Source organism: Bidens hawaiensis, unplaced genomic scaffold (assembly GCF_021521415.1).
Source record: "Bidens hawaiensis isolate Kalapana, Puna unplaced genomic scaffold, B.hawaiensis_p1.1 tig00013566_1, whole genome shotgun sequence".
NCBI classification, from domain to species: domain Eukaryota; kingdom Viridiplantae; phylum Streptophyta; class Magnoliopsida; order Asterales; family Asteraceae; genus Bidens; species Bidens hawaiensis.
The window spans coordinates 351060-363139 of record NW_027492150.1 but is presented as its reverse complement, the minus strand read 5'-3'; the positions used below and the strand labels follow the sequence as shown (position 1 = coordinate 363139).

The 12080-nt window shown below is 36.0% G+C and overlaps 1 protein-coding gene across 1 annotated transcript; it reads left to right on the top strand.

Moving 5' to 3' along the window:
* The first annotated feature begins 6149 nt into the window (after positions 1-6149).
* On the top strand, positions 6150-8258 carry LOC143544403 (peroxidase 16-like). Its single transcript, XM_077036519.1, has 4 exons — positions 6150-6483; positions 6572-6763; positions 7355-7520; positions 7626-8258. Exons 1-4 carry the CDS (start codon positions 6283-6285, stop codon positions 8021-8023), a joined length of 957 nt encoding a protein of 318 aa, XP_076892634.1. The 5' UTR covers positions 6150-6282; the 3' UTR covers positions 8024-8258.
* The last annotated feature ends 3822 nt before the right edge of the window (positions 8259-12080 follow it).

Below are 12080 nucleotides of genomic sequence, written 5' to 3'. Positions count from 1 at the left end.
TCAACCAAAAGGATAGAATTTCGCGCAACGATGAGAAACAAAAAAGAAAAGACAAACCCTATTAAAAGAGCAAACTATTAAGTCTAATATCTATCTTACCTCGCTCGCGCGAGACAAGACACACATTAGACTGGGGGGCTTGAAGAGGTATGCACCCGCCCTAACATCGAGCGGGGCGGGTCAACCCACAAGATATAGACAAGAGGCTTGAAATCAAGATGTCATGAAGGCACAAAGCCAAAACCTATGCGCATGGCGCATATCACATATGCTCACGCATATCACATATGCTCACGCATCTCATATGCTCACGCGTATCACATGCTCACGCACCATATATGCTCACGCATATCACATCTGCGCGTGGCGCATATCACATATGCTCACGCATCATATATGCTCACGCATATCACACCTGCGCGTGGCGCATCCGCGCGTAGCGCATATCACATATGCCCACGCATCAAACATCTGCGCATGAAACATCTGCGCGTGAGAATAAAGAGAAGACCTCGCGCATCCTCAGGATAGGCGCATATCACACATGCACATAATCAACCTCGTCCTTATCCAAATCAGGATAAGGACAACCCTGATTGTGCTCATCAGACAACCTTCCAGAAGGTATCCTTTAAGGAATAAAGAATATGCTGATGTTGACAGCTGCCAATGAAAGGTGGACAACTCAGCAAAACCCATGTGCTACCACGTGATTGCACATGGGTCAGGTGAAATACCTTGGTCAGAGAATAATCAATGAAAAAGCACCAGGTGTCCTAAGGACACGTGGCGCGAAGCAATAGGAGGAGGCCAAAAAGGCCCTAATGGGACCTGAGCCCAATGATTGGAAACCCCAACACTATAAATACCACACCACCTCTACAAGGGGAGGTAAGCAAGAAAATACACTCTAAATCCTTACTCACTCTCAGATTATTATTATCTTCTCATACAATCTCTTATTCTCACACCGGAGGGTTACCCCAAAGAGGACCCCTCTGTCCCTTTCTGAGGGGTAAGTTTACGGTGCTGCTCATTTTGTAGGTGGAAGAATTCATACTCCGGAGAACCATCGGTGATATAGCACACTCATACCCGAGGAAAGTTGATCGTCTACCAGTGAGCCGATCCACGTTTCTTCAAGTTTATTTAATAACCATTTCTACACTCAATCCCTCCTATGATTTTATTTTCATAATAATTAATTAGGTGGTTTTGGAAATGAATAAATAATTGGAACACCTGTATGTTATTTTCATTTAAAATTCGCGGTAAGTTATCAACTATTCAACTTCATTAAAATTAATATTAATATCATCATAAACTAATCTCATATATTAAGATTCTTTTCGTTATGTTCTATCCAAGAAATATGCGTTGAGTCACGGATCACAAAGTCACAAAGATAAAAACAAATAAACTGTTTTACACGTGATTAACGCAAAAGCTTCATAAATTAGAATTTTCAACTAACTACAGGGGGAGGTTGAGGTCTTGGATTCAGTGGTGAAACTTGACGAAACGTCAGGTGGCCGGATTTAATACGTATAAAAAAATTCATAAATCGGGGGTCTAGGCTCAAAAGTTTTGGACGAAAACTTGTAAAGTTACCCAACGTATGAAAATTTTCAGACGAAAACGCATAAATGAGCAGAAAAAACGAGGGTGGCTCGTGCTACAATAAAAGCTTCGTCCTGGCTTGGGTTCAAGTCACATAGATGGCACGGATTAGAAATTTGTTACAAAATTTTTTTTCACTGAAACTCAAATTACATAATTAATTTGCTTGTAACAAAAGTACAAATAAACATAAACACTTGCTAATAAGTAATAACACGTACACCGAGAGATCAATTATTTAAACCCCAACAATTATTTAACTCGCTTAATTAATGCACGATAAACATTTCTATCAAGCAGAGAAGATCCAAAATGATCGAGGAGGACCGATCCACTAGTACTAATACAAACCAATGTAGAGTATCTGTTGGGTTATGAAGGCCTTTGGGCCGGTTTTATTAGGAGGCCCAGTTTTGGTTCCTAATTATGTTTAACCCTAATATTGTTTATTATATATATCCCATCATGTAATTGTAATCTTTGTTCTGAGCTAATAAGAAAACCTAGTTGCAGCCCGTGGACGTAGGTCCCCTCGCGGGGACCGAACCACGTTAAATTCTTGTGTCGTTTATATTTTCGTGTCGTGTTCAGTTTCGTGTGTGCGTTTAATCCTAACAAGTGGTATCTAGAGCTTAGGTTCGGATCACGCGAAGAACACGTTGAACCAGCCGAGTCGCCGCCAAACCATCCAGCCGCCGCCACCCTACTGCGCTAGGGTTCCGCCGCCGCTGCTCCGCTGCTACAGTTCCACCGCCGCTGCTACAGTACCGCTGCCGCTGCTACAGTACCGCCGCCGCTACAGTACCGCCGCCGCTACAGTACGCCGCCGCTGCAGTACCGCCGCCGCTGCAGTACCGCCGCCGCTACAGTTCCGCCGCCGCTGATTAGGGTTCCGCAGCTGCTGGTTCGTTTTTTCTGATCAGCTCCGGTGAAGCATAGTACGAGACATGAAAGTTTGAATCAAGATCCTATTTTTGTTGAAAAACAGTTGTCAAGTCAGAAGAAGCGTTAAAGAAACGGATAACCAGTTGCCAACCGCGTTTGTCAGGTTTTATCATTTCAGTTTAAAATTTCAGTTTCTGATTTACAGTTCGTATTTCCGCTGCGGTTTAAATAGGTTGATTTTTAACAGAGTTCAGTAGAACAGTCGTTAAGTTCAGGCTCGTGTTGCTGTGTCTGTCTCTGTTTTTTATCCAGTTTTTCGTTTTAGTCATTGTTATGGCAGAAGACGGAAAGTTTTCGATACAGAAGTTTGACGGACAGAAGTTCGGTTGGTGGAAGATGCAGATTGAGGCACTACTTTGTCAGAAAGACTTGGATGTAGTGTTTGAGGATGAAAAACCAGAAAAGTTGTCAGAAGCAGATTGGAAGAAGTTAGACAAGAAAGCTAGGGCTTGTATTACATTGTCGTTGTCGGAAGATGTGGCGTTTAACGTCATGAAAGAAACCACAGCCCGTGGTATGATGGACGCACTATCCAACATGTATGAGAAGCCTTCGGCAGCGAATAAGGTCTATCTTATCCGAGAGCTAGTGACAACAAGAATGAAAGAGGGTGGGTCAGTTACAACTCATATCAATAATCTTAATTCGATCTTGTCCCGCTTAGTGTCAGTTGACATTAAGTTTGATGATGAAGTTCAAGGCCTCTTGTTATTATCCTCTTTGCCCGACAGTTGGTCGCAAACAGTGACTGCAGTTTGTAGTTCGTCTACAAATATTACTTTCGATGGGATTCGAGATCTGATTCTGGGAGAAGATTCAAGACGCAGAAGTTCAGGTGAATCATCAGGCAATATGCTAGTCACAGAAGGTAGAGGTAAGGGAAAACAGCGAGGCAGTGGGAGCAGGAAGAGGAGTCAGTCTAAGACTCGTAAGGATATTGAATGTTGTGGTTGTAAAGAGAAAGGACACTTCAGGAATCAGTGTCCGAATGGTAAGAAAGAGGTGAACGTTACAGAAGACGACACAGATGACGGGGTCAGTAGTGATGAGGCTTTGGTTTGTAGTGTTGAGAGTAGCGTTGATGCTTGGGTGATGGATTCTGGTGCATCGTTTCATGCCACTCACTGCAGTGAAACGATGAAGAATCTTAAATTTGGGGATTTTGGAAAAGTTCGACTAGCGAATGATGATATTTTAGAGGTTACGGGTATGGGAGACGTTGATTTGATAACTTCAGCCGGTACTTCTTGGACTTTGAAAGACGTGAGGGTTATTCCAAGTTTGAAGAAACGTTTGATATCAGTTGGGCAGTTGGATGACCAAGGGCACGATGTTAAGTTCGGGAATGGGCAGTGGAAAGTAGTCAAAGGGAATCTCGTGGTTGCTCGTGGCAAGAAAATGGGTTCGTTGTATATGGTCGATATGTCACCGAAAGGAGTGGATCCAGTTTTGGTGAAAGACAAAGTCCGGTTCACAGAATCTCGTGGGCAGAAGAAGGTTCGTTTTGCAAGTAACAAACCCAGAGCCAAAGTGAAGATTCAGGATGAACGAGCTAGGAAGGTTAAATCAGTTGGGGGACATCGTGACAGTGGGAGCACAGGTCGTGTTTCAGTTACAGTTCCAGGTCGACAGTGGATTAAGAAAACCAGTATTCCAGCTGTAAAAGTCTCTCCAATGAATTACTTGCTGAATATGGAGAGTGTTTGTTCTCAGGTTATCTCAGGATCCGGTAGTTCGTTACAGTGGGAGCCGGTAGGGACAGAGAACGGGTCAGGGGCAGTTTTAGCCGTGACTGACGTGTTGGAGCTCCGGGGAGCTTCAACGGGCCTTCAGGTTAATTGATGAGAAGGCGGTGGCAACTAGAAGTTTAATGTTCAGATTACAGAAGTACAATCAGGAGTGCAGACGAGAGTACTCAAGGCCTCCGAGTGGGAGATTGTTGGGTTCGTAGGCCTTGTTGGCCCGGTTTATTATATGAAGTCAAAAGAGGAGACGGGTGTGGGCGGTCGGGCCCAAGCCCGGCCCGGTTTAGATTTCTTGCATAATAATTTACTAACCCTAGTTCAGTCTCTATATAAACAACATTATGTACTTGTAATATTTGTCACTCAATAAAGATATACCTAGTTGCCACCCGTGGACGTAGGTCAGTTTAGACCGAACCACGTTAAATTCTCGTGTTCGTTTATTGCTTTCGTGTCGTGTTCAGTTTCGTGTGTGCGTTTAATCCTAACAGTATCATCCACAATTAAGTTACTAATATTATTTGAATTAGAGGATGGTAAAGTCACATTGGTTTTAAGTCAAAAAGATAGACTTAATCCTTCTCTAATATCTCTATATGTTTAGATCTTCTGAATATTGTTGAAACACACCCAACTGAGATTTCGATATATAGTCGAGTTACAAGTTTCCTATGAGAATGACCCGAGAATGTGACCATGGAGAGTTGACTAGAGGCGCTTGTCGTGGCTAAAGAGCTTAGGCGAGGAGTTGGTGGTGGCCAGACAGTTAACATGAGATGTTGATGGTGCAATTTTTTTAGTTAATAAGTTGTCTTTTTCAAATTCTGAGATATAGTTGTTATAAAAGAATTAACTTCCTGATTTAATTCCAAGGATCACATGTTATGTACAAGTAAACAGTGAAGAACAAAACTGTAATTTATCATATTTAGTAATAAATTTTGTAAATTTTATACACAAATCTTTGTAATTCTCTCATTTTAGTTAGTGGCATACAAGTTTTGTTACTATTTTTTTCAGCATTGATTAGCCTTAATTGACCACCTTTTGTCCTCAATATATCCTTGTTTGAATTTTATTTGTGTAGTACTATATTATTATTCCACAAAATGCTTCCAATAACTATTTTAAAGTAATGATAATATGTAGCAAATTGCACATAACTAAACTTAAAATTTAAATATAAAAATCAGTTCCCGTGAGTTAATTATATATCAATCAATGTCCAGCTATCCAAGCTAGGTCTACTCTTTCACTTTCATGCCAACCATCCCAGTTTTAAAATTATATTAAAAACACTAATACAAAGTAAAATGCTTTTTTAACACTTTGATGTATACCCACCTTTTCATAAACATTTAAGCCATCATCTGATTCACATAAAGTCTAACGTGAACTTAATTAAGACATCATAGTCTAGTAGAGTACAGGTAATGGGACTCGATTTTTAAAAATTAGAGAGTGATGTAACCTAACACACAAGAAAGTCACATTCTAAAAAAAGTTATATAACATGTATAAGTTCTATAAAATCTGTTTCAAATTTCAATATATATATATGCATGGCAATAAGAACATATATTTTCAAGAAATCCAAAAAAAATCCATTTAAATACCCAAAATGGCTCCTAAAATGGAAAAGAAAAATGTATACTTTATAAAAATATAACTATATAATATATATGTTGAATAAGTTACAATATAGGTATATATGTACAGATTCTGTTGACTAAAAGCAATCGATAATTAAATCACAATTTGCCAATTTAAAAAAGAAAATTTAAATCATACTTGGATAAACTTTTGCCATTGTTGAATGAGGCAATGAAGAAAAATGCACATACTCATTGGTACAAGTCAATGAACATATTGTAATTATATATGTAAATTATTTATAATCATAACTGTAGGTATCTATATATAAGCATCTCCATCACCCTCAATCTTATAACAAATAACACAAGAAATCAAGATGAAGAAGCAAATGCTATGTTTCTTGTTCCTCTCTTTGTTTATTTCTTCATCATATGCTCAACTTAAACTAAATTTCTATCAAAAGACTTGCCCAAATGTCGAATCGATCGTCAAAGCAGCCGTGACAAAGAAATTCCAGCAGACTTTCGTCACGATTCCAGGCACGCTCCGCCTCTTCTTCCATGACTGTTTTGTTCGGGTACCTCTCATTTCCCAAAATGCATCCAATTCTACATTTAATTTTCAAGTAAATTAATTATAATTATTTGTTATGCTTATATACATAGGGATGTGATGCTTCGGTTCTTCTTGCGAATGCAAACGCCGAGAAGGACCATCCTGACGACATATCACTCGCTGGAGACGGATTTGACACCGTCATCAAAGCAAAAGCCGCCCTCGATAGCAATCCAAGTTGCCGGAATAAAGTTTCTTGTGCAGATATATTGGCTCTTGCCACTAGAGATGTCATTGGCTTGGTATGAATAATCACTTATTTTTGTTTTAATATGAAATCAAATATACACCCTAATTACTTTATTAGATCACATAAATTGTTATAGATATATAGATATAGCTTTATTAGAAAAGTTTGTGGTTTGAGCCTCCAAAAATTGTGATCAATATATATAAATAATAAACAAGTTTAAAAGCTCACAGTTCGAAACATGATTAAAGCTCGCTCGAAATCAGCTCATTTGTGTACAAGTCGAGCCCGAGCCAAGACAAGCTGCCTTGTTGGTTCGCTCGTTTAAACTAAAGCCAAAATTCTAATATTAATAAACTTTAACAAAAATTTAAAACCCGCAATTTATTATATATAAATTATAATCATCTTTATACTTATCAACATTTGTAAAAAGTACAAAAATTAAAAAAAACTGGCTCAGAGCTTTGTACGAGTCGAGTTGTAGCTCAACATTTCAGCTTGTTAACATAAACTAGCCGAGGCGCCTCGGCTCGTCGATTAGCAAGATAAAAAACAAGCTGTTTTTTTTTGTTTTTTTTTTGTATAATTAATAACATAGTTTTGGTTATATTAATTTACTTATATATGTTTAAATAAACAGTCAGGTGGACCATCCTACAGTGTAGAGTTGGGAAGAAGAGATGGGAGAATATCTACAAAGGCAAGTGTGCAGAATAATCTTCCACATCCAGATTTTAAGTTAGACCAACTTAATAACATGTTTGCAAAGCATGGCTTATCTCAAACCGATATGATTGCACTTTCAGGTATATATATATATATATATATATATATATACATTATATTTTAGTAGATTTATTTCATTTAATATATACTTCAAAAATATGTCTTTAACTGTCTCATGTACATAGGTGCACATACGCTTGGATTCTCTCATTGTGGCAAATTCTCGTCACGTATTTATTCAAAGAATGGAATAGACCCGACCCTGAACCGCCGATACGCTCTTCAGCTAAGGCAAATGTGTCCCGCGAACGTTGACCCCCGGATCGCGATTAACATGGACCCCACCACCCCTCAAACATTTGACAATGCATATTTTAAGAACCTTCAACAAGGAAAGGGCTTGTTTGTCTCTGACCAAATCTTGTTCACAGACAACAGGTCAAAGCCAACGGTCAACGCATTTGCGTCTAGTAACACAGCCTTTAACCAAGCTTTCGTGACCGCGATTACCAAGCTTGGGCGAGTTGGGGTGTTGACTGGTAACCAGGGTGAGATCAGACGTGATTGCACACTCCCTAACTGAAAAACCGACACGACGAGAAGTCATTTCTTATCATTATTTATTTGATTCCAAATTGTAAATTTGATTTTGAATAAGCAGCTAAAACTGGTCACATGCATGTTGTTTTGAAGGACAATAATGCTTGCTTGGTTTTGCACGTGTAATATTTGTTGAGTTCTTGAGGTGTATATGGATCATAAGTTATATCCTGATCTGAGTGATATTAATGCTATTTTCTTGTTCTGTAAAGTTTTATTTTAAATTGTCAAAGCTAAACTCTAAAGTTGACATAAGACTTATCATAGCCTACCTAGCACATAACAACCAGAACTAAAATGGGTTCTGTTTTTGCACTAATATTTTTTAACTGATTTATTTATTTTAATAAGTTATTTATATAATTAATAAAGTAATAATAAATGCAAAAAAAACTATATCGATCTAAATATATTAAAATATTTGTATTTTAGATACTAATAGGTGTAAGCTTCTATACTAATAAATAGAAAAAGATATTAATAAATAATTACATTAACAAATTTTTAATATATTTTAATAATTTTTTATATAAGTATGAGAATCTGTCACTAGAAAACTTTTAGAAACTTATCATACCATGCTAGTCAACGGAATATGATAGTCTTCGTGATTTTGCTAGTGGGTAATCTCATTTTATTAACTGTTGATGGTTACGTACCACGGTGTGAGGGTGTTCGACAACCTAATTAACTGATAAAACACCGAAAGTTTTTGTAATGTCCTTCTAGGTGCTTTACAGTTTGCCGTAAAAGGTTATGCAGAAAGCAAATAAATATTAAATTCAAACTTGACATCACTACTTAAAAAAGAATAAGATGTTTACCATCACAACCCTGAAGATTAATTATATATATTCATTTAATAAGTTGTGTGACTACTGTTAATTGGGAACATATAAACATTCGTGTAGAAGGATGGATCTAAAAGATATAGAAACATCCGTGTGTTGCATGGTGTAGAAGGATGGACACACAAAAAATTAGGTACAATTCGGTTTAGGTCTATTTTGGGCTAAAATCATACCAAAAATCGAATGCTCGGTTTTGGATTTTTGAAACGGTTCGGTTTTAGTTTTTCAGTTTTCATCTTTGTTTCGGTTTTTGCCATTTGATCCTCAAATTTTAGGCCTAAAAAAAAAGTTTGCTGAAATAATGAATTTATGTATAAATAATTTTGCTACCTATTAACAAATTAATTATTATATATTTAAGTAAAAATATTTTAGTTACATTTATTAACTTATAATAAATTACTTAAATAAAAAAAATAAAATACTTGAAATTTCGTTCAGGTCTTTTCGGTTTTTATTACATGTAAAACCAAAACAGAATTGCAAGTTTGGTTTTTACAAAAATAAAACCGAACCGTTGGTTTTTTATTTTAGTACGATTTTTATAATTAATTTTTTTGGTTTTTTTAGTTTCAAATCAATTTTTTAAGATTGTTGAACACCGCTATAAAATATAACGTCAGTCTAAAAGTTTGGTGAAAGTTCACATGATTGGTCGCCACGTACATTTATTTATTTTCGTGGATGTAAATCGCACATGCCCTAATTATTAGAGAATATTGTTGAATAATATATTATTAGAGTTTTAGTATGATAGTGTTACCATAATTAGGAGATTGTATTTGATTATGTTTCTTTGTATATATCTCCTTGTAACCTTATATATAGTTGATCAATAATACATTACACCTTACTGAGTTTTCATTATTCTACATGGTATCAAAGCCTTAGGGTTCTGGCATAAATCTTTCTCTTCTTCTCGTTCTCGTCTTACCCCGGGGACATTTGTACACATATATATAATTGGCTTCGGCCGCCGATGTAAATTACGATCTACCGCCGCCATAGACTAAGGGTCTACGGTCTATCTTTGGTCTCCGCTTTTTATCTAACACTGACACACCTACCGACAAAAGTAAAAACCACTGCTTCCTCATGCGCCGCCAACTATCCGGTTCTATGTTTCGGTTCCGAGCGTAACACATGTGTTACTACGTTTTAAATATGGAGAAGCACTTTTAATTTTGAATTATTGGTTTTTTATTATCTTTTTTTCCTTTTGATATATTTGTTTTACCTTCTCGACACTTATCTTTTTTTTTCCTTTTTATTTAGTTTTTGTTTTATTTTTTCTTTTTTCTTTCTTCTCCTGAAACATAAAAAAAAACTTATAGTTTTTATTATTTATTTATTTAGTTATTATTCTTTCTTGCTATCCTTCGGGAGTTGTTTCCTTATTTTACTTTTCATTTTTTTTCCTTTTAGCTTAGTTTTTTTTCGTAAAAAAAATATATTTTTATATATTATTAGATTTTATTTATTCGGTTTTATTCTTCGGAATATATAATTTTTTTTTCTTTGTCATCAAGTCGTTGCTTCGGCCGACTCAATCATAGCTCCTGCCATCGCAGTCGAAGCTCCTGTCATCATGCTTAGCCGCCTGACCACAGTCATGCCACCAGTGATCTTCTTAGATCTTATATCTAATCGAGTTCCTGCTCTATGTGACATCCGATCGTGTATCTACACAAGCTTCGCGCTCCAGTCTGAGCGTCCGATTTCCTACCGCTCTGACTGCGGGGGAATATTATAGAATATTGTAGAATATATTATTAGAGTTTTAGTATGATAGTGTTACCATAATTAGGAGATTGTATTTGATTATGTTTCCTTGTATATATCTTCTTGTAACCTTATATATAGTTGATCAACAATACATTACACCTTACGGGGTTTTCAATATTCTACACTAATTTGTTTTTTTACATGTATATTTTAATCTATAGGATTAATCTTGATTGTAATACTAATGGGCTAGCTACTATGAACAATCGAATCAAACAAGAGTTTAAAGATAAAATAATATTAATTTCGGAGTTCATATTAAATGATTAATTTATTATTAGAAGATATTTTAGAGTTAAAGTATAAATTAAGTTTATTTTATTTTGTATTTGAGTATTATTAGGAATCAAAAATGGCATAAGAAATAAGTTAAGGTAAGTATAACAAAGGTGTATAATCACTGTATTTTGTTTGCTTTTCGTTCTGTATAATAATACTAAAAAGAGTCAACAATTTGTTTAATTATTGCGTGTTTTGTGTTCGAGTTTGATGCCTAATTTTCAACATAGCCAATTTAACCATCGTGAAAGATCATTTTAGCTTCAACAAATGGATGAAATAAACATTTTACGATAAAATTGACGCTTAATGGCATATTGGGATTCGTAACAAATAATATAGTTAATAAGAAAATATTAAGAAATTATAACTAAAGTCTAATGATGAATCGTAAAGAAGCAAAAGTAAAAATAGAATATCATCACACATTTACTTATTTTAGTAAAAAGTATATGTATTTACCTTTCACAAGTTTTGGTTTATGCACCCCCGAATTCAAGCAAGTGTAAACGGAATATATTGTACGAATGCAGGCCTACCACCAAAACATAATTTATAAAAAAAAAAAGAAAAAAGAAGAAGAGTGAAAAAATTAACGAGTCATTTTGATGAGTCATGGAAAGTTGGAAACACCAAGGAAATAGAAGAGTGAAAACTTTTTCATTGCAAATTTAACGGATAAAAGCCTCACTAAAGCATGCCACAGAGCATCAAATTGGATGATCAACATGATTTTATCCACAAATAACAATAGGTATGCCTTATCAAGGCCTTGTTTTAGATAACTAAAGAATGATCGCATCTGCTTTGTGGAGCTTGTTTTAAACCATATAGCGAATTTTCCAATAAACACACGTGATTCAAAAAACAAGTATCTTGAAACCCTAGAGGCTGATGCATGTAAACAATCTCCGGTAGATTACCATTTAGGAATGCAATTTTTACATCTAGGTGGTGAATTGACCATGAGCGAGATGTGACAATAGATAAAACACATCAGATAGTAGCTAGTTTGACAACCGGGCTAAAACACGAGTATCTCTACAATCAATAACAACTTGTTGGGACCTACCATCACAAACTGAACAAGCTTTATATTGCCTGAGGGCCATCATGTTTAACTTT

What these genes read in the sequence shown, in the direction of transcription:
- LOC143544403 (XM_077036519.1), top strand. Translation starts at nt 6,283, where the DNA reads ATGAAGAAGCAAATGCTATGTTTCTTGTTCCTCTCTTTGTTTATTTCT. An exon ending in TCCATGACTGTTTTGTTCGG is followed by an intron (nt 6,484 to 6,571) that starts GTACCTCTCATT and finishes TTATATACATAG; the next exon opens with GGATGTGATGCTTCGGTTCT. An exon ending in CGATATGATTGCACTTTCAG is followed by an intron (nt 7,521 to 7,625) that starts GTATATATATAT and finishes TCATGTACATAG; the next exon opens with GTGCACATACGCTTGGATTC.